The sequence below is a fragment of the Melanerpes formicivorus genome, unplaced genomic scaffold, assembly GCF_026170545.1.
Source record: "Melanerpes formicivorus ecotype bairdi unplaced genomic scaffold, bMelFor1.0.p_v2 SCAF_20, whole genome shotgun sequence".
In the NCBI taxonomy this organism is placed as follows: Eukaryota; Metazoa; Chordata; class Aves; order Piciformes; family Picidae; genus Melanerpes; species Melanerpes formicivorus.
The window spans coordinates 10,039,484-10,064,086 of record NW_027142372.1 but is presented as its reverse complement, the minus strand read 5'-3'; the positions used below and the strand labels follow the sequence as shown (position 1 = coordinate 10,064,086).

The 24,603-nt window shown below is 61.3% G+C and overlaps 2 protein-coding genes across 7 annotated transcripts in view; one reads left to right on the top strand and one right to left on the bottom strand.

Annotated features, from left to right (window-relative positions):
* PIEZO1 (piezo type mechanosensitive ion channel component 1 (Er blood group)) overlaps window positions 1-15,535 on the bottom strand; it is a 32,083-nt gene extending 16,548 nt beyond the window's left edge. For all 3 annotated transcript variants that reach the window (XM_068150774.1, XM_068150775.1, XM_068150776.1), the window contains exons 1-14: window positions 15,275-15,535; window positions 7,615-7,710; window positions 6,335-6,457; window positions 5,938-5,980; window positions 5,695-5,851; window positions 3,996-4,131; window positions 3,124-3,337; window positions 2,770-2,935; window positions 2,469-2,573; window positions 2,274-2,358; window positions 2,099-2,190; window positions 1,122-1,382; window positions 936-1,050; window positions 624-802 (exon numbers count right to left, since the gene is read on the bottom strand). In XM_068150774.1, the coding sequence (XP_068006875.1) occupies window positions 624-802; window positions 936-1,050; window positions 1,122-1,382; window positions 2,099-2,190; window positions 2,274-2,358; window positions 2,469-2,573; window positions 2,770-2,935; window positions 3,124-3,337; window positions 3,996-4,131; window positions 5,695-5,851; window positions 5,938-5,980; window positions 6,335-6,457; window positions 7,615-7,710; window positions 15,275-15,338 (1,836 nt within the window). In that variant the 5' untranslated portion in view covers window positions 15,339-15,535. The remainder of the gene's footprint in view (window positions 1-623; window positions 803-935; window positions 1,051-1,121; window positions 1,383-2,098; window positions 2,191-2,273; window positions 2,359-2,468; window positions 2,574-2,769; window positions 2,936-3,123; window positions 3,338-3,995; window positions 4,132-5,694; window positions 5,852-5,937; window positions 5,981-6,334; window positions 6,458-7,614; window positions 7,711-15,274) is intronic.
* Window positions 15,536-18,297: 2,762 nt separating this feature from the next.
* Window positions 18,298-24,387, top strand: CDT1 (chromatin licensing and DNA replication factor 1). Of its 4 annotated transcripts, none has more exons than XM_068150794.1 (10): window positions 18,298-18,761; window positions 19,332-19,487; window positions 19,572-19,792; window positions 20,586-20,780; window positions 21,318-21,463; window positions 21,728-21,831; window positions 22,119-22,307; window positions 22,662-22,796; window positions 23,331-23,532; window positions 23,637-24,387. In XM_068150794.1, the coding sequence occupies exons 1-10, from the start codon at window positions 18,408-18,410 to the stop codon at window positions 23,798-23,800; spliced, it is 1,866 nt and encodes a 621-aa protein (XP_068006895.1). In that variant the 5' UTR covers window positions 18,298-18,407; the 3' UTR covers window positions 23,801-24,387. The 4 variants fall into 4 exon arrangements, with proteins under 4 accessions (XP_068006895.1, XP_068006894.1, XP_068006893.1 ...); XM_068150793.1 differs by having other exon boundaries at window positions 20,583-20,780; XM_068150792.1 differs by having other exon boundaries at window positions 19,332-19,792.
* Window positions 24,388-24,603: the final 216 nt, after the last annotated feature.

Sequence of the window (24,603 nt, the reverse complement as noted above, 5' to 3'; positions counted from 1 at the left end):
AGACCTCTAAGACCCTCAAGTCCAAGCATTCAACCCAACACTGCCAGGTCACCACTAAACCAGGTCCCTCAGCACCACATCTACACAGCTTTGAAATTGCTCTGGCTCTGCGAAGCCTGGGCCAGGCTTTGGCAGCCCTCAAGGGGAAGAAATTGTTCCTCATGTCAAACCTAAACCTCTCCTGGTGCAACTTGAGGCCATTTCCTCCTGTCTTGTCCTGTTGCTTGTTCCTTGGGAGAAGAGACTGACCCCTGTCTGTCTCCAAACTCCTTTCAGGAAGCTGTAGAGAGCCAGAAGGTCTCCCCTCAGCCTCCTTTTTCCCAGGCTGAACATCCCCAGTTCCCTCAGCTGCTCCTCACAAGACTTTTTCTGCAGACCCTTCAAGAACTTTGTTGCCCTTCTCTGGACCCACTCCAGTACCTCAATATCCTTCTTGGATACCCACCAGAACTGAACCCAGTACTCAAGGATGCTGGCAGCCTTCTTGGCCCCCTGGGCACACACTGGCTCATCTTCAGCTGTGGACCAACCACCCGAGACCAGACCCTTTTCCACTGGGGAGCTTTCCAGCCACTCCACCCCAAGCCTTGAGCAGTGCAGGAGAGGTGTCTGGTGCCCCTTACCTGGAAGAGGGTGAGGCAGAGGAGGAAGAGGAACATGTAGACGATCTTGTAGACCACGAGGCGCCCGGCGAAGCTGACGACGATGAACATGCCGGCGCAGACGCAGATCCAGTACTTGGCATAGAAATCCGTCACCAGGGCGCCCAGCGCCTTCAGCACCTCCCGCTGCCGGCTGGACTCTGCAAGGGCAGGCAGGGCGCGGCGTGCTTGCACTATGGGGACGCTCAGCCAGGAGCAGGCGCCCTCCAGGCCCTCAGGACTGCTCTGCTCGGCGCAGGGTCTCTCCAGATGGGTGACATCAGGAGTCCTCACCTGTATCCGAGGAGATAGTCACCTCCAGGAGCGGGGTGGCTGGAGTCCTCCTCGTCAGCACCTTCTCCTTGACAAAGTCCCGCAGCAGCAGCCAGAAGGTCAAGGTGAGCAGGAGCTGTGGGGGCAAGCAGTGAGCAGGGACAGCTGGGTGCTGTTTGGGACAGGGGCAAGGGACACCAAGCTTACCTTAGCCCCCAGGTCCAAGCAGGGATATTTGGGGTGGACCAGGCCCAGCTGCTCGAGGCTCATGAAGCCAACACGGGTGGGTAGCTCAGGGACCAGGTCCATGCCCCAGACATACTGAAGGCTGCAGAGAGTGATGCCATAGAGGAGGAGGAAGGGCGAGCAGAGCATGGCGAAGTGATGCCGACTCCGCACTATCCAGATCAGGCATGCCCAGAGCAGCAGCACGAAGGTCAGCCAGCTGTGATAGGTGATGCTCCACACCTATGGGCAGGCAGGATGAGGACATTCACCATAGAATGACTTGAATTGGAAGAGATATCAAAGATCAGCTAGTTCCAGCCCCTTGCCATAGGCAGGGACACCTCCCACACTGGTCCCACTAGACCAGGTTGCTCAAAGCCTCATCCAGCCTGGTCTTAAACACTTCCACAACTTCTCTGAGCAACCTACTCCAGTGCCTCACCACCCTCACAGTAAAGAGCAACTTCCTAATGCCCAATCTCAATCTACCCTGCTCTAGGTTAACACTACTGCTCCTTGTCCTGTCACCACATGTGCTTATAAAGCACTGTATGTCTCCTGCTTTCCTGTAGCCACCTTCAGGTACTGGAAGGCTGCTCTAAGGTCTCTCCAAAGCTTTCTCTTCTTCAGGCTGAACAGAGCCAACAGGTTCAGCCTGTCCTCATAGGAGAGGTGCTCCAGCCCTCTGATCATCTTTGTGGCCCTCCTCTGGAGCCTCTCCAACTAGATCCATATCCTTCCTGTGTTGGGGGCTCCAGAGCTGAACAAAGTACCCCTGCTAGGGTCTCAGAAGAGCAGAGCAGAGGGGCAGAATCACCTCCCTTGCTTCTTCTGATGCAACCTGGGACATGGTTGCCTTTTGGGCTGCCAGTACACATTGACAGCTCATGTCAAGCCCAGGAGGTCCCCACCATATGCCCCCCTCCCCCTGCCACATTCCCTTCCCAGGCCCTTACCATCATGGCGATGAGGGCGCAGACGTAGCTCTGCTTCATGATGACGTGGCCCAGGGTGCGCAGGAGCAGTCGCTCGGACGGACGCCTCCTGCCTGGCCATGGGGAGGGGGACAGTGAGCCACCCCCCAGGTCCCAGGCAGGGTCTGGGGAGGGGGAGGTGAGGGTGACAGCTTACCTGGCTGTGGCGAGTTGGCCATGACGTGGACGGTGCAGTTCTCGGTGCCGCTGCCTGGCTTCCCCGCGCTGGGGGACAGCATGGGCTGGGGGTGCAGAGAGGGCTCAGAGCCCACCCTGGCGGCCCTGGAGCAACCCACACCCACTCCCCTCCTAGCTTGGGCATCGCCTTGGGGCACAGCCACCCCAAACTCACCTTGGTGTCCTCAGTCACACCATCAGCGTCCTTGGGCCAGCTCTCCAGCTCCACCAGCTCCCTTGCTGGGCATCTCGTTGGTAGCTGTGCCCGTGCCACGGCTCTCTATGAGGGGCAAGAGCCAGCTCAGACCCACTGAGGCAGCAGGATCATGCTCCAACCCCTTGCTCAGACACCACCCAGCCACCTTCATCCTGCTGCCCCCCACCTCCCTTCCACTGGGCACCCACAGTGCCAGGGTTGGGGCAGTCAGAGCCCTGGGGCACAGGGGGCATCACCACGGCTTCCAGCAGACCCTCACCTTGGCATCCAGGCGGCGCAGCTTCACCAGGGTGGCCACGGTGTAGTAGAGCAGGAGCAGGATGCCAGGGTTGGCATAGACAGGCCAGGGGTGGCTGGTGTTGAGCTCCAGAGCATTGGGCCAGGAGCAGTTGTGGTACAGGATGATGTCCTTGAAGCCAAACAACCTGTGGGAACAGAGCAGGTGGCCTTACCCCCCCCAAACCAGGACCCCCACCAATGAGCCAGTGCCCTGTCTTGGTATTGGCATGGCACACAGGCACCTTGCAGTAGGATGGGAGCCAAGCAGGACATTGGTCTGCTCCCCCAGGGTGGCACAGGGACGTGTGGCATGGCTTTCTACCCAGGGACTCACCGTGCCCAGATGGTGGGGGGCGGGAAGACCCCCTGGATGAAGGGTGTCTGGTAGGCATAGAGGCAGAGGATGTGGCTGGCAGTGTAGATGCCAACGAGGATGCAGAGGATGTCAAAGGCCAGGCGGTTGGCAGGGAGGTGGCAGGCCCACCACGTGCAGAGCCCCACGAAGAGCAGGTAGTAGATGCTGGAGGAGGCGGAGGGCAGGGTGATCCCTGGGGAGCAGCAGGCAGTCAGAGCACGGCTGAGGCTCCTCCAGCCAGGCAGCCCCTGCCTGAGCATCCCCCTGCACCCAGCATGGCCCAGACTTAGCATCCCAACATGGATCAAACATCTCCCAGACCAAGCATCCTCCTGGACCATGCATCATCCAGACAAAGCCTCTCCCTAGACTGTCAACCAGATCCAGCGTCCCCTTGGACCAAGCATTCCACTAGACTCAGCATCCCCTTGGACCCAGCGTCCCACTGGACCAAGCATCACTTGGACCCAGCATCCCACTGGACCAAGCATCACTTGGACCAAGCATCCCACTGGACCAAGCATCACTTGGACCCAGCATCCCACTGGACCCAGCGCCCCCCTGGACCCAGCATCCCACTGGACCCAGCGTCCCCTTGGACCCAGCGTCCCACTGGACCCAGCATCCCCTTGGACCAAGCATTCCACTGGACCCAGCATCCCCTTGGACCCAACATCCCACTGGATCCAGCATCTCCCTGGACCCAGCATCCCCCTGGACCCAGCATCCCCTCCTGGACCAAATGACCCTCAGACTGAACACCCTCTTGGATGAAGCATTCACTTCTGGACCAATCAGTATGCCCACCAGACCCCCCAGCCCCCTGCATGCCCCCCACATTCTGTACCCACCAGCCAAGGCCAGCAGCAGGATGGCCAAACCCTTCCCAGCGGCCCAGAGCAGCCAGTGAGCTGTCTCCCGCAGCCTGGTGCTGAGCAGTGCAGCCCTCTCGGCCCTGCCACCTTGCTGCTCCGTGTCCTCTTCCCCCTGCCATGTGAGAATGTGGTGTGAGCCCTGTGACTGGACACCAGGCAGCTCCAGGCTGCTCCTGGCTGTGCCTCGGTTTCCACACTTGAGACAACCTCACAAAGTTCACCAAGGGCAAGTGTAGGGTCCTGCACCTGCAGGAGAATAACCCCTGCAGCAGTACAGGTGAGAGGCTGACCTGCTGGAAAGCAGCTCTGTGGAGAAAGAGCTGGGAGCTAGTGGACAACAAGCTCCCCATGAGCCAGCAATGTGCCCTCATGGCCAAGAAGGCAAATGGATTCCTGGAGTGCATGAGGAAGAGTGTGGCCAGCAGGTTAAAGGAGGTTCTCCTTCCCCTCTACTCTGCCCTATGTGAGGCCACAGCTGAAGTATTGTGACCAGTTCTGGGCTCCCTAGTGCAAGAGAGACAGGGAACTACTAAAAAGAGTCCAGTGGAAGCTACAAAGATGCTGAGAGGCCTGGAGCACCTCTGTGAGGAGGAAAGGCTGAGAGACCTGGGGCTGGTTAGCCTGTAGAGGAGCAGCCTGAGAGGGGATCTGCTCACTGCTCAGCAAGAGCTAAAGGGTGGGAGCAAGAGGCTGGGGCCAGACTCTTCTCAGGGGTGCCCAGTGACAGGGCAGTGGGCACCAACTTGAACCCAGGTGGTTCCATATGAAGATGAGGAGAAAATTCTTTGCTGTGAGGGTTGCTGGAGCCCTGGAGCAGGCTGCCCAGAGAGGTAGTGGAGTCTTTTTCTCTGGAGAGATTCCAAAGCTGCCTGGACATTGCCTGGGCAGCTTGCTGTGGGTGACCCTGCTTTAGCAGAGGGCTTGGACAAGGTAATCTCCAGAGGTTCCTTCTGACCTCTACTATGCTGGGGTTTGGTCAGAACAAGGGTGGACAGCCAGGATACCCTGCCTGCTGCTGTGCAGCTCCTGGCTGTGTTTATCCCATTAGCCTCTTGGAAAGCTCCTCCAAAGGCAGCTGCTGATCTTGGCACTGCCTCCTGGGTTCCCAGCACTCAGCTTTTTTCCAGGCTGCCTCCCCACTCACAGCAAAGGCATCCATCAGTGCTCCAGTTACAGCCTGGGGAGCACCCCAATGCAGGGCTGAGCCCTGGGGGGTGTTTGCTGAGCTGGGGAGGTGCCACCAGTGCGGGGTTGTCTCTGTCTGGTGACCCCAGTGCCAGGAGAACAGCGTCCCGGTGCCCCACTGGCAGTGCCAGGCAGGGCTGGCACAGCACAGCTGCCACATCCTATGATGTGCTGGGCTGTTTGCTGGGATCCCTACGGCAACGCAGGAGCAAACACCAGCACTCCTCCACGGCTGAGTCACCCCAGCCAGGGTGAGGTGCTGTGATGATGATGATGACCCAACCCTCCCCCTCTTCCCGCTCACTCACATGGCCAAAACCTCTCCTGCCCAGGTCCCCAACCACCCTGGATGTCCCCATCCCCCGTGTGCCAGGCTGCCCTCCTTGGGTAGAGGACAGGGAGCGGCCAGCATTGCCCGTGGAAGGTGGCAGGGGCTCGGTGGGATGTGGTGGGTGAGAGGCTGCTGATGGCACTCAGGGTTGGCTCTCACCTGCTCCAAGGGCTCCAGGGGCTCTGGGCTCTGGGTGGCAGCGCTGGCCTTGGGGACAAGGGAGCGGCACAGGCACAGGCAGAGGGAGGAGACCAGCAGGATGCCAACGTCAGGGGCCACCAGACGCACCGAGTTGGGGACATCTTTCAAGTCCAGCCTAAAGAGAGGAGAACAGGGCAGGGCTCAGGGGTATCCTCCTTGCCACTGCCAGCCCTCGGCCCCCCACCACTGGCGTGTCCTTACCTGGTGACCCCAATGTGGCGGGCAAGGACCTCCCAGGAGCTGCCTGTGGGAAAGCAGGGGGCTTGCTGAGTTGGGCAGAGCCTGATGGGCAGGCTCCCAGCCTCTCCCAGAGCACCTCATATCCACTGCCACTCAGGATGGTGTCTGTGTCCGGGACAGTAGGCACCCAGCAGGCACCCTTGGCATGGCACAGAATGCCCCTAGTGCTGGGTATGTGGCTGGGACCCTCCCCCAGAGCCCCAGCACCCAGAGGGATGGAATCTCTACACCCCAGCGTCACCAGTTTGGGGGCCCAGCCCCAGGGAACAATGGGAAGCGGGTGAAGCCTGGAGGAATGGAGGGGAAGGGGGGTGAGGGCAGGCATTGGCACCTCCATGCCCTGGCACCCTGTACTCACAGCTGGGCCCCAGCAGCTGGTCCAGGATGGGCAGTGTGTAGAGGCATACTTGGAAAACAACGTGGGCGACGGAGAAGAGGATGCTGGTCCCCAGCAGAGCTTTGAGAAAGCGGCCAGGGTGACCTGCAAGACATGTGCACTCCATCACCCACCACCAGAATGTGCCAGCATCCTCCAGCAGAGGACCCAGCAGCCCTTTAGAAGAGATGGGAAGGGGTGCACCACAGCCATGCCCAGAAATGCCAGGGGTCTGTCCCAGAGACATGGCCCCACCAGCACCCTGCATGTCCCACTGTGCACCCACCCAGCCTGAGAGCAGCTTCTCTGCTGCATCACTGGGGAAACTGAGGCTTGGGGTGACACAGGGACCCAGGACCACCAACCATCCCACCCAGCTGGCACCGGGTGCTTCCCAGCACTAGCATCAGGCTGCAGTTCACCAGGCCCATCCTGATCTCTGATGGAACATCCTGGAGGGGGCAGGGAGAGGGGTGAGGGGGCGTCGTGGGTGGGTGCCAAGGGTTCCCCCACAGCGTGAGCCCTGTCAGACCTTCCACCAGCGGCAGCCATGCCCCCATCCCACCCTGCTCCCCGGGCGGCGTGCCCATTTTCCTGGCCACGGGGCAGGCAGCGAGCCCACCGCAGCTGTACGCTGGCTGGAGAGAGGATTGGGGCCAAAAATTCTCCCTCTGCTTGTTTTTTCCTGTAAATCCACGTGAAATCCAGGCTGCAGGACTCTAGGAGCCCATGAAATATTCAGAGGGCAGAGCTTTTAGCTGCAGCCGTGCCAGGCGCTGCCCGGCTTGTGTTACAGCACGGCTCAGCCTGGCACAAAGGACAAGGAGACAGTGGAGCTATGGGCACCCAGTGCCCACTAAACTCCATGTACCCATTGTGGGGGGGATGCAGCCACCACAAATGATGCATTTCCAACGCATGCCCACCGCGGGGGACGTGCCCCACGTGCCCTCAGAGGGTGACGGGGCCGCTTGTGGCACATCGCTGCCCACCCTGTGGGCACAGCCCAGCCCTGAGGTTTGTGGTTAATAAGGCTGGGGCTCAGAACTGGCCATTTTGGAGCTGGAGGCCTATTAATAGCCATGCTGGGCTATAATTAACAGAGCCAGGCTGCCACACGGAGCCACGCTGCCCACCTCAGGGCGGGCCAACCGCAGGGGAAGGACAGCAGGTACCTGGCAGCCCCCGCGCTGCCCGCATGATGCCCACCTTGCTGCCCACTCTACCTGCCCGGTCTCTGCACCCCAAGCCGAGCCCCTTACCTTGAGCAGAGCTCTGGGAAGGCCCCGGGAACCAGGGCAGGAGCAGCAGGAAGAGCAGGTACACCAGGGAGAGGACGTTGAAGCGGAAGAGGCAGGCTGGGGGGAAAGGTATGGGCAGGGTTAGTGCCAGGGATGTGGCATGGAGAGGGCACCGCACCCCACCAGGCTCCTGGTGGCATCCCTCCACCCCAAGGATCTCAGAGGACGGCACCTCAACCTGCATGGTGAGGGACACCCCAAAGCAAGAGGCATCCCAGCATGACAGCTAGTCCCAGGTGGGCTCAAGCCTTCCAGAGATGCCAGCAGGAAGTGAGGGACATGAGCAGAACTCCAGGCTGGGTCAGTCCTAGTGACCAACACAGGTGGCACAGGGTTGGGGGCACATCCCCAGACGTGTTGGGTGACAGGAGGATGAGAACCACAAGCAAAATCTGCTGCATTTCCACATCCCTCCTACAAGACCATGCTGAGGTTTGCAGGGACCCCACGGCCAGGCTGGGACCCCCGTGACCATGCTGGGACTCCTACCCACTGTCACCCCAGAGCTAACCCAGCCCCTCACCTGCACCCAGGCCTGCTCTGGGTGTGCCAGCACCTCGTCACCTTTCCCCTTGCTTATTTTTAGACATAAATTACAGCTTGTTTGCAGCTCAGAGGAGCTGGGCTGAGCCTGCACCCCACAGAACAGGGACAGGGACAGCCCAGGGCAGCTGCCACCCTGGCTGGGGACACAGCATTCCCTGCATGCACATGCCAGGCCAGTGGTGACAGACACCAACATATGGACTGGTGTGAGCTGGGAACCAGCCGTGGGACAGCTCTGAGAACACCCAGCCATGAGGCCTCGGCATGGCCACTGTGAGACACCCACCAAAGAAATCAGCGCTGGACACAAAAGTTTCAACTGCCCTCGCCCTACATGGTCCCAGGACATCCCTCTTGGCTCCTCCCCGGCCAACCAGAAGGACATGTCCCCATGCCCCCACCCAGCACGCTGGGGAGACCCCTGTTTGGCAGGGGGGACCCCTCAGAAAGGGATGGTGTTGGGGATGCCAGCTCTGCGTGGGGTGCTCCCTTTGGCAGCCCACTTGGGAAGGAGATGAGGCAGAGGGGACCAAGTGTGCCCTCGGGAAGAGGGAGTGAGGGGGGCCAGGCTGGGAGCCAGGGGACGTGCTGTGTCCCACCAGCCCGGCACAGCCCTTCCTGTGTTTACCGGGCTGCAACGGGACAGCCCATCCTGGGCCGGGGGACAGTGCAGGGGACACAGACGATGCAGCCTGGGGTCCTCAGAGCGTGCAGGGGCGGTGGGAGGGGAAGCACCCAGGCATGCACCGGGACACATCCCACACAGCGCTCATTGGGGCTAACCCCATTCATTTCTCGGCCCCACAGCATGGTCCCAGCCACTGCCTTCCCCCGGGCTGCACAGGCAGCTCCCCTGCATGGATGGGGGGGACCGGGACCACCATCCCACCAGCTGCCGCTGGGCGATGACCCCCAGGGCTCGTCACCTCCCCGCACGCTGCCGAGGGTGGTTGCTGGCCCTGTTTCGGCAAACCATGATCTCATGGAGCAAATATTCCCCGTCCCGCGCCAGCGGGGCGAGAGGAGCCGAGAGGAGCTCGGAGCAGCCTTCCCGCCGCGGGGGCGAGCGGCTCGGCGGCAGTGGGAGCCAGCCAGCGCCCCCTCAGCACGACCACTGGCACACCCCCGTCCTGGCACCGACACCCCAGCCAGGGCGGGACCCTCAGGGTGAATCTGTCCCAGCTGTGGTGCCGGTGGCACAGAGAGGACAGAGCCCGGCTCGCCTCGCCTGGGTTGAGGTCTACCCAAAAGCTGTGGGGTTGTGGGGCACTGTGGGGAGACCCACGGGCATCACTGGGCACCCGTGGCATCTTATGCCACCAGCCCCCCGGGATTGGGGACGTTAGCCAGAACAGAGTAGGCATCCCAGTGGCAGTGGCTGAGGGTTGCCAGTGGCCCTGGAAAGAGAAATGCAGAGCACCCCAAGGCTGCACCAGCACCCCGGGACCCGCTGGTTGGCAGCTCCCAGTATCACCGGGAGAGCTCCTGGGGAGCTGGTCAGTGCTCACTCCAGCACCAGCTTCAACCAGCTTTTTAGAACTTGAGGGTGAAAAAAGGGGATGGGAAAAAAAATATGCTGAAGGGAGCAGCCCCCCAGCACGACACAGCCTGGTTTGGGAGCACCCACAGTGCCCAGGTTGGCACCCACATCTCCTCAGTGGGGCTGGCTGCAGCCGGGTGTGGGTGCTCCATCCTTCAGAGTGGGAGGAAACCGGTTTCCTGCCCTGCTGACAGCAGGGAAAGTGCCAGCACGGGGAGAAAAACCAGTTTGGTGTGTGGGGAGAGCAACCCCGCAGCCAAACCTGTCTGCCCACACCCACCTCCCCATGGGGAGCCAGGTGGGTGGGTGGGTGCAGGGTCATGGCACCCAATGACCCCCTCCCCATGCCAGCAGCACCCACGATCCCACGTGGCCTCACCTCCGCTGCATGCACCGGGCAGGATTTGGCCCACGTTGTGCACCTCTGCAGTGCTCCCCTAGGTCATCCCAAATCCACAGCCCAAATCCCTGCTTTCCCAGCCCCATCACCCTAGGGGGTCAGGAACTGCCAGGGAACTCACTGCCTGAGCTTCCAGCATTAACAACCTTAATGAGGACAAATCCCAGTGCTGGGGAGATGGGAGAGACGTGCTGGGATTCCTTCACACCACTGGTGGGATAATCCCATGGGAAGGGTTTGGGATTGCCAGGGATCCCAGGGGAAGGCAGGGACCTGGTGGGGAGAGCTGGCACTGAGGTCTCTCCCATTGCCATCAGGATGGGGAAGCATGGGAATGGTGGCTGAGGGAGAGGGCTGGGGCCTGGTCCAGCCCCTTCCCTGCAAACTGGGCACCATTCCATGCCCAGGCAGTGCCAGGGATAGATCTACACCCAACCACCCGGGGAGAGATGGGTCTGCCCCCCCCAGCACCATCCCCCTCGTGTCCATACAGCAACTGGCACCGGCACTGGCTCAGCTGGGACCTGCGGCCACCCAGCATTAATTAGAGGAGCTCATTAATTCCCTGCCTGCCCTGCTACATCCACACGGAGCCGTTACCTGCTGCCGGAGCCAGGCAGCTCTGCCAAGCTGCTTCCCCCCAGCGCCCAGTTAACCAACCCCCAGCCGAGATCCCCAGGGTGAGGGGAGCCCAGGCAGCGTCCCCCAGGGCACCACTTTGCACTCTGCCTTCTGCACCAGCTGGCTGCAAACCAGAGGCGGGCTGACGAGCTCCAGCCTTGGAGGTTCTTCCCGTGGGATTTCTGCCCATCCCAGAACGCAGTCAGCCCCGCAGCAGGGAGCCCAGGGCCGTGCCTGCAGAGCCTGCCGCGGGCACGTTCCCAGGCACAGCTCCTCTTTCCGGGAAGAGGGCTCAGCCCCACCAGCCCTCCTGCCATATCCTGTTTTTATGGAAAGTTCATCCCACTCCTGCCAGCGCTGAGGCAGCAGCCGGCCCTGCTCCCAGGGGATCCCATGGGAGACACCCCAGCAGGGCAACAGGCTGGGTGCCAGCTGCTGCCACTGCTGCCAGCCTGGGAAATCCCAATAACCAGCCAGCAGTGAGGCAGGGAATGCAGCAGCCCCCCCAGGGCCTGGGGACTCCCCTTCGCCTGGCACCTGCAGCCCCTACGCTGGGCACACGCCAGGATGGCACAGCTCATGCCAAGGAATCCCCAGAGCCACAGGCTCAGCACTGGGCTGCCCGTGCATGTCACCCGATGGCACACAAGGACCCATATTCCCATTGCATTAAACATTCCCAGCTCCACCACAGTATTTCACACACTCAGCTCAGGGCCATGCCACTGTCTGCCATATGGCACTGCCAAGCAGGATCTAAACACCACCACCCCACCCCCCAGCTCCTCACCCACTCCCCAGGCACCCCAGGACTCTGCAACAACTCAGGTGATAAGGGGGGGAAGGGCTAAACAGCTGTGCAAAGGGCTCAGGCCTGGGGAGACAGGCACCTCAGGGAGATGGGCACCCTGGTGAGGTGGGCATCCTAAGGAAACAGGCACTCCAGGGAGAGAAGCACCTGGGAGAGATGGGCACACAGGGGAAATGGGCACTCTGGGGAGATGGGCACCTCACAGTGATGGGCACATGGGGGAGATGGATATCCCAAAGGAGATGGGCATCCCAGGGAGATGGGCACCTTGAGAAGACAGGCACCTTCAGCAGAGGGGCACTTCCAGGAGACAGATAACCTGTGGAGATGGGCACCCCAGGGAGACATACACCTGGGGGAGAAAGGCACCCTCGGGAGATGGGCACTCCAGGGAGATGGATTTTCCAGGGAGATGGACATCCCAGGGGAGATGGGCACCTCAGGGGAATAGATACCCTGGGAAGATGGGCACTCTGTTGAGCTGGGCACTCCAGGGAGACAGGCACCTTGGGAGATGGACATCCAGGGAGATGGGCACCCAGGGGAGATGGGCACCTCAGGGGAATAGATACCTTGGGAAGATGGGCACTCTGTGGAGCTGGGCACCCCAGGGAGACAGGCACCCAGGGGAGATGGGCACCTCAGGGGAATAGATACCCTGAGAAGATGGGCACTCTGTGGAGCTGGGCACTCCAGGGAGACAGGCACCTTGGGAGATGGACATCCAGGGGAGATGGGCAACCAGGGGCAGCTGGCACCTCAACCTGGGCAGCACTGGGGCAGGCTGCAGGCAGCCTCCCATTGCCCTGCGTGCCAGGGGAGCAAGCAGCAGTGAGCTCCTGCTGCTGGACACAGCCCTGGCTGTGCTGCCTCTTTAATTTTCTTGCTGTCCTTTTTTTTTTAACGTTTTGCTGTTTTTTTTTCCTCCTCTTTTTATTTCCCTTTCTTTTATAAAAAGCACCTGACCGCAGGAGGCAGCCGGCTGCAGCCCACACGCCTGCCAGCATCCAGCTGGGCACCAGCCCCCTGTGCCGCCCACAGCCAGCCAGGGGCACCCCAACACCTCCTGCGTGTGGGGGGGGGTTAGCCAGGTGTGTCCCCACCTCACCCTGAATCATGCTCCTCAGTCTGGGGGGCATGGCACAGAGAGGGGCAGTGTCATTGTCACCCCTCACAGAGCCACACTGCAACTGGCACAGCCTGGATTGCCCCCCAGCCTGGGGGCAGCCACGCAGAGCCCTACCCCAGTCACCCCACGGGCTGTGTGCCCCCCACCTCCATGCATCCCAGTATCCCCATAAAGCCTGGCACTGCCCTGTGCCAGGGTGGGGATACAGCCCACGGGCCTGCAGCGTGGGGGTCCATGGTTGTGCCAGCTGTGGGAAGCTGGGGGGGTGGGGGAGGCTGCCCCAAACTGTGCCGTGGGGGGGGGGGGGGCAGCTCCTGCCCCTCCACCGGCTCCAGAGCTGGCCAGGAGCCGGGAGCAAACATCCTCCGGACGTTTGGGAAGAGCCCAACTGCTGGGGAAGGAAAGGCTACAGGCAGGTCGTGGTCCAGCAGCTCTTCCGTTTTCCCCCATGCCTCAGTCTCCCCCACCTAGGTGTGGGGGGTTTGGGGTCCCCTGGATCCCCCCTGAGTCACCCCTCACCTACATCCAGGGCAGGCGGAAGGCTGCTCACCCATCACAGCCCCCGCCCAAGCTGAGCCCCAGATTTAAACAAACCACCTACGAGCTCCTGGTGGGGACACACTAACAGCACCCCCAGCCACGGGAGACTGTGGCCCCCGGTACAGCTCCCCATGACAAAGCAGGGCGAGCAGACAAGCAAACCCAGCAAGGACCTGGGGCCGAAGTGGCACAGCCGAGGACAAGGGCCCCAAGCGTGAGCCTGCACCCAAAAGCCACGTGTCACCCCGTGTGCCCGTGGCATGCACCCAGCAGCTCCCCTGCCCCCACTTGTCACCCCACCAGGCCGAGGAGGGGGCAGCGGGCCACCTTCCCTCCCCAACCCTGCTCCTCCTCAGGGTTATAATTAAACCTCCTCACATCCTGCGCCATGCACTGAGTCACTCCAGTAAAAACCAGTAAAGAAAAAGCTGCTTTCCCCCCCCTGCTCCTTCCAGCCATCACCAACTTCCTTCTCCAGCCGTGCTCACCCTACACGGGTGGCACAACCAACGCCGCCTCCCCCACTCCCCACCCCCCCGCAAAGAAAATAAACACAACCCAGGCGAAGGGGGCCGCTCAGGTGGATCTGCCACCGTGTTGGGTGCACCACCCTCTTCTTTTCTGCGTGATGCCACCCCCAAAAGCCATGCCACCATGCCGTCCCCCGGCTGCCGGCGCAGCAGTAGGGGCGGCGTGCAGGCAGCGAGGGCAGCCAAACCCTGTCCGTGCCCTCCCTCCCCCCCCAGCACAAGGAGCCCGTTGAACAATCCTGTTTATGGAGAGGGTTTTTTTTTCCCCCTTTCCTTTGCGTCTACCGAAAGGCAAACAGAGTTTGTGTGTGTGTCCCCCCAAAAAGGGGCTCCCCCCGCCCCCAACCCAGCAGCCAGGGTTCAAAGAGCCGATTCTTGCTCCGTGTCCCAGCACACGGGGATTTTCCAGAGCAGTAGCCAGACGGCCGCCTCGCTGGGTGGTGGATCCACCTCCAAACCTTAGGAACAGCTCGGAAAATCGTGCAGCCGAGGTGGGTGCCCTGCTCCCCTCCACGGCACAGGGATGGCACCAGGATGGGTGCCACCTCCCCCGACATGCACCCTCCCCCAGGCATCGCCCGTGCCGGCTGCACCCCGTGAGCTGGTTTGTCCCAGCACCCTCTTTGCCTCCCACCATGCAACGGCCAAAGGAGTGAGCGGGGTGACAAGAGGGTGTCCTCCAAGAGGGTTTCGGTATCAGCTGGCCCCTAGCGGCAGAGGTGGGGGTGCCCACTGGTTGTGCCCGGGGTGGGGGACAAGAGGGACACGCACACACAGACACGACCGGGAGAAGTTGCAGCGTTTCCTGAGGCTGGGCTCGGTTCCGCATGGGGCTGGGAGGGTCCCTCGTGGGGCTGAAAGGTGGGGGGTGGAGGAGTCATTCGTGGGGCTGAAAGGGGACATACAGGGTAGCTCCCTATGGGACGGGGAGTGCAGGTGCTCCCCTGTGGGGCTGGGGGGCTCTGGAGGAGTGCCCCGTGGGGTTGGAGGGATTGGAAGAGTACCTGTGGGGCTGGAGGGGACCATGCAAAATAGAGTCCCGCGGGGGGCTGGAGAGGTGATCTGAAAGAGTCCCGTGTGGGTCTGGGGGAAGGGGGGCCTGGAAGATTCCCCCGTGGGGCTGGGGTGGGGCATGCAGCGTGGTCCGCCGCAAGAGTTGGAGAGAGGTCTGGAAGAGTCCCCCGTAGCGCTGGGGGGGGCCGCGTAGAATGGCCCTATGTGGGGCTGGGGAAGTCTGGGAGGAGTCCCCCATAGCGCCGGGGGCAGCTCGTGGGTTTGGGGGGGACCATGCAAGGTGGTCATTCCTAGGGCTGGGGTGGGTCCCACCTTCCAGGCTTCGTAGAGGGGGGATTCTGTCACCGACCCACCCACCACTCCCGGGGCTGCCGGCGGCTCTTCCCGGGGTGGGGACACTCCGCGCCCGGCTCACTCGCGGCCGTGGCACACAACCCGAGCACCCCAAAGCCCTCCTGCCCAGCAAAGAAAACACTCCCTGAGCACTCACCAGCGAGCAGAGCGAGCGGCAGCAGCAGCCAGTACAGCCCCGCACACAGCACCCGCCGCTCCATCCCATGTCCCGCCGAGCTGTGCCGAGCCGAGCCGTGCCGTCCCTAGCCAAGCCAAGCCGCGGCGAGTCGATTTGACCCGTGCCGTGCCGAGCCGAGCTTAGCTGAGCCGATCGGTGCTCAGCCGAGCCGAGCCGTTCCGCCCCGCCGGGCCTGGGCAGGCCCCACTGGCCGGTCCCGGAGAGCAGCAAACGGACGCGCTTTTGCCCCCCCCACCCCAACCCATCCACCCCCCGCTTTCCTCCGCCCCGCTACCGCCGTCTGTAGACGCGGCACCGCCCGCTCGGCTCCGCTCGCCTCGGCTCGGGCCGCCACAGCTGATATGAGTTGGCCGGGCTCAGCCCCAATAGTAGCGGGGGGCGGGGGAGGATGAGTCCGGACCTTGCTGACCACCCCCAAATCCTGGTGCCTGCCGCTAGCACGGAGGGAGAGGGGGAGGACAGAAACAGATATAAAAGTGTAATTCCAAAGTGAAAAGTTGCTGCTTCCTGTTTATTTCGTTACAAGACACAGAAAAGGCCGGAGCTCACTGAGGCTGGGAGAGCTCCACTCGGGACCAGGGTTTGGAACGTCTGCATGGAGCCATACACCCCTGCAGCTGGCTCCTGTGTCCCAGCAATTTGGTCCCATGTCCCCAGAAGCTGGGTGTATGGTTCCATGTCCCTGGAGCTGGTCCCAGGTCCCCGGAGCTGTATGCACAGTTCTGTGTTCACAGAGCTGCGTGCAAGGGTCACTGTCCCCAGCTCTGGGTCTCATGTAACAGGAGCCGGGTGTGTACAGTCCCGTGTTCCCGTAGTTGGGTCCCACGTCCTGGAGCCGAGTGCAAGGTTTCATGTCCCCAGAGCTGGGTGCCATGTCCCTGGAGCTGAGCGGTATGTCCCCAGAGCCGAGTGCCAGGTCTCAGGAGCTCAGTGCACGGTTCCCTATCTCCAGAGCTGGGTCCCGTGTCCCCAGAGCTGGGTGCACCTGCACACCCTGGAGAGCCAGACGCTCTGCCCCACACTCATGGGTGCTCAGACAAAGGGAGCTGGGACCATGGTCACACACTCCAGAATGTGGGTACATAGTTGTGGACCCCAGGAGCTGGGAGCATGGAGCTGGGTGCCTAGATGAAGGAGCTGGGTGCCATGCTCACCACCACAGCCCAAGCTGAGCTCTGGGGCTGTGCACAGCTTGTGGTGAGGGCAGCATGGCTGGTGGCTGCAGGCAGCACCAGTAACCACCAGCCCCTACCAGGAAGCATCAACCCATGAAATTCTCCACATTCTTTGGCTTCCCTGGGCTGTTTCCCAACACGCTCAATAAACTGGCACCCAGCTGGCACGAGGATGACCCACTCCCCACCTTGGTGGGTTCCACTCTTCCCTTGTGTCTCTTCTGCACTCTTGGGCTTCTTCACCCCACCCTAGCCCAGATGTGCCATGGAAGCTGAAAACATCTGGACACCACTGCCTGAACCATGTGTCCTGCTGGGGTTTGCTGGGCACATCCCCTTGTGGGAGCTGGGATGGGTTGTGGGCACCCAAGCCAGCCCTGAACATCCTCGGGCAGGGACTTGGCCCCTCTGCCTGGTCACATGGATTCTCATCCCAGAGGGATTCCAGTCATGCCGTTAAACCCCTCCTCAACACCAAGCCACAGAGCTCTGCATGAACACCATGTCCATGATCCTTCAGCAAGGGAAATGAAGGCTGCAAGAGCCCCTGGATGCATACTGCCCTCCCCACCCCCACAATTACTCCAGGAAAGGGTGGTGCATGGAAACCCACACCAGCATCTCACTCCCAGCCTGATCCCACCACACTGCGGCTGGCAGACAGGCTGGGAATGGAGCTCCTGCAAGTAAATGGGCAGGCAGGAATGGCACCCCAGAGTGCTGCCTCGCACGGCCAAATCCGGCCCTGAGTGGTCCTGCTCCACTTTGCTGGCATTGCTCAGGATTTAAGAGGGATGCTGGAGAACGGTGGAGCTCTGTAATGTGCTGTGGGCACGGCCTGAGTGCCTGGCCAGGAGTTTTATGGCCCAGGAAGCTTCTCCTGCATCCGGGCTGTGCCATTAGCATGTGGCCATGACACAGGGGAGGGGGATGCCAGGGCACAGGGTGCCTCTGTAGCCCCTTCTTCTCATGGCACAAGTGCCTCCCACCTCACTAGCCCTATGCAGAGCACTGGCCACTGCTGGGAACTGTGAATGTGGGGAAGGTACCAGGGGCAGCATTCCTCGAGAGACTTGGAGGAGATTGCTACAGGTTGTGCCAAGGGAGGTTAGGCTGGAGAGGAGGAACAATTTCTTCTCTTTGAGGGCTGTCAAGGTCTGTCCCAGGCTGCTGAGGGCAGTGGTGGAGTCCCCATCCCTAGAGGGGCTTCAAAGCAGCCATGGGGATGTAGTGCTGAGGGACATGGTTTAGTGGTGACCTGTCAGTTCTGGGTTACTGGCCGGACTCAACGATCTTAAAGGCCTCTTCTAACCTACACGATTTGATGAATTCTACCCCATGGCTACTGAGGAGCTCTGCTCTTGGGAGCTGGGCAGGGCTTGCTCCCAGGCCTGCTGGGGAAGGCAGATAAGAGGGGTGACCGCCAGCCCAGGGTCACCACCATTTCAAATGCTGTTTGCCGTCCTTTCGATCTGCCTTTGCTCTGTTCAGGATCCCCCAGCTCGCAGTCCCCGACTGCTTGCACCAGTCAGTCACTTGAACCATTGGACATGCTTGGAGACGCCCCCTAGACCTGGGTCTGACCCCCTTGGAATGAGTCTGAAACACCTTGGATTGAGGATGAACCCCACGGACCGGGCCTGAGCCCTCTGGAACAGGTCTAGACCCTCTTGGAAGGCGCCCGAACACCACCCACACCCCCGCCGGCCTGGAGCGCCGCTAGACGGAGCCGCGGCGCCTTTAAGAGCCCCGGAGCCACCGATTCCGCCCCACGTGACCCCGCGCCTGGGCGGCGCTTGCGGCCACGCGGGTTCCCGCCAAACAGCGGCGGCTTTGGCGCGCGCGGTAACGGGCGCACGTGTCGGCGCGCCAGGAGCGGCCCCAGTACCAGTACCAGTACCAGTACCGAGACCAGCATGGCCCAGCTCCGCCTCACCGACTTCTTTGGCCGCACCAAAGCGGCCACCGGGGCCCCGGCCAAGCGCGGCGGCAGCCGGCTAAAGGCGGCCATAACCCGGCCCCAGGCGCGCCGAGAGGCGGACAATGAGGAGGACGCTGCCTTGGTGGGGCTCTCCGCTTCTCTGCGTACCCCGGCCCGCGCTGGCTCCCCGGCGCTGCGGGGATTGGCCGGGAGGAAACGGAGCCGCCGGGAGATGGAACCGGAGTCGCCGCCGGTGGCGGGGGAGACTCGATCTAGAGATCCGAAAGAGAAATCGGCGCGGAAAAGGCTGGAGATGCACCGGGAGGCGGAAACCGAGCTGCCGGCTGCAGTAAGGGGCTGGGGTCGGGGAGGTACCTGTCGACCCCCTCCTCAGGGTTCGTTTCTAAAACAGTGGGGTACGGGGGATGATCCGGTTCACCCGGACTGCGGCCCTGAAAGCGGGGGGAGGGGGAGACGGCACACGGAAAACCAAGGCACCGTCCCTACACCCATACCGCCGAGGGCTTGTCCCGTTTCTATTCATGGAAACACTCCCACCGCCCCTCTCAGGACTTACCCCCTCCCCTTAATGCTGACTCCCACCCTCAAGGGATTGATCCCTCCCCTAGTGCTGATCGTGTCACCCCCCAAAGATTTGACCACCCCCCACCCAGATCTTTTCTTTCTCCCCTACTGCAGACACCCCCACCCCCCAAAAGGTTTGTGCCCTCTTCTACCCCTCCCTGCCGATCTTGTGGCCACCCCACCCCAGAGGGAGTGCAGACCCCTCTTGTAACTTCCCCCACCCCGGCTTTTCCCCATCCCAACACAAGGCCGTGAAGAGGGGGGCACCGGGGAGGGTGTGTGGGTTTGCTACACATCCCTTGGCACCCTCTAACTGTCCTACACTCGCTTGCAGGACACCAGCCCCTCGTCTCTGACCACTGCCTGTCCCCTGATGTCACCCTCGCTGGAGCTGGCAGCAGACCCCCCAGCTACCACCCCCAGCCCGGGGCAGGATGGAGGGACACAGCCTGGCACAGCCACCCCAGGGACAAGCAGGCGCCTGCAGCGGGTAGGAGACAAGCCTGGATTTGTGTTCCAAATGTTTTGTGTTCCTTGCTGGTGTCCTCTGACCACCTGTCCCCTCCCTACCCAGGAGGATCTGGCTGGGCTGCAGAGTCGCTTGCAGAGGGTGAAGGCACTGGCCCAGTTGGCCCAGCTGGCCCCAGTTCCTGCTGGGGCCAACGCGGAGCTGCGGAGCCGCCTGGAGCGAGTGCGGCACCTGGAGCAGCGGATCCGTGAGAGGAAAGCGGGAAGCAAAGCCACGGCAGCAGAACAGCCCTCTGGGGGCACCGAGGTGGCAGCGGCAGAGGCTGGGTGAGGACAAGCTTTGGGGAATGGGGATGTCCTGGTGACTGGCACAGCTGTCTCCTGCTGGAGCTCCACTGCGTGGAGGGGGCTTCTCTGAGCTTGGTCCGAGCCACCTTGATTCCACCATGAGGTTTGGGGCATTGATGTCTCCAGGATCAGTGATGTGACTCAAGTTCTAGCACAGGTTGCTCAGAGAAAGTCCTATGAGGAGAGGCTGAGGGAGCTGGGATTGTTTAGCCCGGAGAAAGGAGGCTCAGGGGTGACCTCATTGCCCTCTACAACTACCTGAAGGGTGGTTGTAGCTAGGAGGGGGTTGGTCTCTTCTCCCAGGCAACCAGCACCAGAACAAGGGGACAGAGTCTCAAGCTGCACCAGGGGAATTTTAGGCTGGAGGTGAGGAGAAAGTTCTTCATGGAGAGAGTCATGAGTCATTGGAATGTGCTGCCCAGGGAGGTGGTGGAGTCACCATCCTTGGGGGTGTTCAAGAGGGGATTGGACGTGGCACTTGTTGCCATGGTCTAGTCATGAGGTCTGTGGTGACAGGCTGGACTCGATGATCCTCGAGGTCTCTTCCAACCTTGGTGATACTGTGAGAAAGATTTGGGGATGGAAGGAGGAGAGGGTCTCCCCTAACTAGGGAGGGCATGCAGCTCCTGGGTTTTGAGGTCAGCAGTTTTGGCAGTGGGAGCCCTGTCCTGGCTGGTCTCAGTCCCTGGCTGCACCCTCAGGGTTGTCCCAGCTTCATGGTCACAGTGCTGTTGTGTGCAAGGGGACCCTGACCCCTCTCTCTTGGCAGCAGCCAGAAGGTCCCTGCGTACCAGCGGTTCCACACCCTCGCTCAGGACGTGCCCCCGGGGCTCACGCTGCCCTACAAGTTCAAGGTGCTGGCAGAGATGTTCCGCAGCGTGGACACCATTGCTGGGATGCTCTTCAACCGCTCTGAGACCATCACCTTCGCCAAGGTCAAGCAGGGGGTGCAGGACATGATGCACAAGTAAGTTGGCAGCAACCAGCAGCACGTTTTGGGGTCCCAGCTGACACTGTTGGTCTGACCCCAGCCCTGGTGTCGCCCTTGGGATTCCTGAAGCTGGTGAATGATCTAGAGCACCAGGCTTGTGAGGAGCAGCTTGAGGGAACTGGGGCTGTTCAGCCTGGAGAAGAGGAGGCTGAGGGGAGACCTTCTGGCACTCTGTAACTCCCTGAAAGGAGGTTGGAGCTAGGTGTATGTTGGTCTCTTCTCCCAAGGAACAGGGGACAGGGCAAGAGGAAACAGCCTCAAGTTGCCCCAGGGGAGGCTTAGGTTGGACATGTGGAACAGTTTCTTCCCCTTGAGGGTTGTCACGGCTCAGCCCAAGCTGCCCAGGGCAGTGGTGGAGTCCCCATCCCGGGAGGGGCTTCAGAGCTGTGGAGGTGTAGTTCTGAGGAATGTGGTTTAGTGGTGACTTGGCTGGGTTAACAGTTGCACTTGATGGTCTTAAAGGCCTTTTCCAACCCAAATGATTCTCTGTGACCTCTCTGGGTGCTGTTGCAGGCAGTTTGAGGAGCGGCACGTGGGGCAGATCAAGGCCGTGTACCCCACCTCATACAGGCTGCGCCAGGAGAAGAACATCCCCACCTTTGGCGGTGGTATCAAGAAGTCAGACTACCAGCTGACGCTGGAGCCGGTGCTGGAGGAGGGTATGTATGGCTTGGTAGGTGCCCCCAGGAGCTGGGGTGTGCTTGGGCCTGGCTGGGATCTGTTAATCACCAGAGATGTTATCTTATGGGGGGAGGCAAGTGGAGCAAGCTGGGGCTAGCTGGAGGGTGCAAGGGCAGCAACTCTGGCAGTGACTCGGCCCCATGGTAGGGCTCTGTGCCTGTGCTCGTTGAAGCTCTTGGGGTTTGGGCCCCCTCCTGGTGCTGGCATGATGCTGTGGGTGATGCTGGTTCCTCGTCTCACAGAGGAGAAGGTGGACGGCCGCCCGCACTTGTCGGCGTCACGCCTGCTGGAGCGCCGGAAGGAGTTCCACCGCAACCTGGTGAACATTGTCAAGCAGCACCACAAGGTGAGCACCTCCCCAGCATCCTCTCCCTTTGGGCTCTGGGGTGGCTCTGGTCACTGGAGCAGCAGGTGGAAGGAGTGGGCTGGATCCAGGCTGACAGACATTGGCGGTTCCTGTGGGATGCTGTTGGCAGGCAGGTGCTGTGGGGGGAGGATGGTGGCTGGAGTCTTTGTCCTGGCTCCAGACTTCCTCACAAGACAGCTTCCAAACCACACTGTGAGTGTGGAGCAACAGTCACCTCCCCCCAGCTGGCCTGCAAGTGCTCTGATGCTGTTCTCACTCCTCCTTAGGCATTCCTGGCCACCCTCAAGCCCCCCATGGAGGTTCCAGAGGAGAAGCTGACCCGCTGGCATCCCCGCTTCAATGTGGACAAGGTGCCGGACATCAGCCCAGCAGAGCTGCCGCAGCCACCCCAGGGAGACAGACCCAGCACGGCCCAGGAGGTGCTGAGCACCGCTCGGGGGATGCTGACCCCCAAGGTGAGTCAGGACCAGGGTCTGGCTCCATCTGCAGCTGGTGGACCGCAAACCAGCTTGTCCATCAGGAAGACATTACTGGATAGAGATTGGGAAGGATTCTTCTGGAGCCACAGGAGCACCATAAAGCAGGAACACAAACCTGGCTGTACTGCTGCAGGGTGGGCTGCAGGACTTGGTTTGGGCTAGAAGAACCATCAGTATGGACTTTGGGGCTGGGAGGGGAGGTGAAGCACCTCAAACTATCCTCTAGTCAGGCAGGGATGGTCAGAGACTGGGCTGCGGGGGCAGTGAAGGGGAAACTCTTCTTTCAGGATGTAACCCAACTCCTCCTCCCCCTTTCTTCCACATGAGCAGATGGAAAAAGCTCTTGCCAACCTGGCCTTGAGAACCGCCGAAGCCGGTGCAGGGGAACCGGTGCTTTCCAAAGCACCATCCCCTGCCAGCACCTCCAGTGCTCTCAAAGGGGTGTCCCAGGCCCTGCTCGACAGGGTGAGTAATTCAGTCCTGGCCAAAATGCTGGGGCTAGTGGGGGGACCTGCCTGGGTCTCACCCCATCTTCTGGGTCTCTCCCCTCACCCTCTCTCCCGCATGCCTGGGTCTCTCCCCCTTGCCTTTTCCCCTGGGCCTGGGTCTCTCCCCCTCGCCCCCTCTCCCGCGGGCCTGGGTCTCTCCCCCTTGCCCCCTCTCCTGCGGGCCTGGGTCTCTCCCCCTCGCCCCCTCTCCCGCGGGCCTGGGTCTCTCCCCCTCGCCCCCTCTCCCGCGGGCCTGGGTCTCTCCCCCTCGCCCCCTCTCCCGCGGGCCTGGGTCTCTCCCCCTCGCCCCCTCTCCCGCGGGCCTGGGTCTCTCCCCCTCGCCCCCCTCTCCCACAGGCCTGGGTCTCTCCCCCCTCGCCCCCTCTCCCGCGGGCCTGGGTCTCTCCCCCTTGCCTTCTCCCGCAGGCCTGGGTCTCTCCCCCTCGCCCCCTCTCCCGCGGGCTTTGGTCTGTCCCCTCACCGTCTCCCGTGGGTCTCTGCTTTCACGCAGATCCGGGCGAAGGAGGCGCAGAAGCTGCAGGCGCTGATGACCAGGGTGCCCCAGCAGGAGCAGCGCCTGGCCATGCTGGGCCGGCTGCCGGCCATGGCTCGTGTCCTGCGCAACGTCTTTGTGGCTGAGAAGAAGCAGGCCCTGACCATGGAGATGACTTGTGCCCGCATGGCTGACAGCTACGAAGTCCAGATGTCTCCTGGTAGGAAAGTGGTGGTGGTGGTGGTTGGTGTCTCTGTTGGTGCAGGAGGGTCTTGCAGGTGGGGAGCTGAAGTCTGATCCGACGGTTGCGGCTTCTTTTGGCAGGTGAGATGGAGAAACACTTGAGGCTGTTTGCAGAGCTGCTGCCAGACTGGGTGGGGATCCATGCGATCAGGACGGACACCTACATCAAGCTGGACAAAGGGAAGGACCTCAGCCTCATCACTGAGAGGCTTACCAAGGTGGCCAAGGAGGAAGAAACTCTCTGAGCACCCCAAGGGTCGAGGGTTCCCCTGTGCAATCTCCTCTAAATGTAGCAAGTTCAGATGATGCTCCTGGGACTGGTGTGGGCTCATCCTTGGGGACGTCTGAAGAATAGTAAAATGTCTTTAATAAATCCCTTTGCCAGGGTCTGTGAGGACTGTAGCTCCCATAACCCTTGAGCTGAAGGCCACATAGCCCAGGGGTAAGAATGCAGGTGGTGAACAGGAGCTAGAAGCTTCTTTGCTTACTACGTTCTCCTTGAGGTTTCATAGAGGCAAGTTTGATGTGGGAGGCTCCTCAAGCTTTCATGGAGGCTTCTCCCTGAGGTTCCATGCAGGGAGCCTTCTGAGCTTCATGAAGGAAGGAGTGATGTGGGAACCTCCTTAAGGTTTCAGGCAGGTTTGTTCCATTAACTTGGGCCCTGGTGGGGTGGAAGCAGGAAGGAGCTAGAGAAGAAGTTCACAACTGGATATTTTTGGAGCTCTGGGCTTTGGTTCTGTGTTTTAAGGGAAGGGAAAACTCATCTCCAGCACTGTTTGGAAGCAACTGCAGGACTTGTCAAAACACATTTGCATTAAATGTTTTAACTAGAGCCTGAGTGGTGTGACCCCAGTGCTGTCCTTGCTGCCCGCCAGCACCGTGCTCCTCCATGGCACTTGGCACTGGCCAGAGGGCTGGGTCCTCCTCCAGCTCCTGGAGAAGGACTTGGTGGAAAAAGTGAGCGTGGGCTTGCAGGAAGCTGAAAGCAGCTTTTGTACAGGGGGAGTGTGGGGAGAGGAGCAGGCAGGCTTGGGGGCGGGCATGGGGG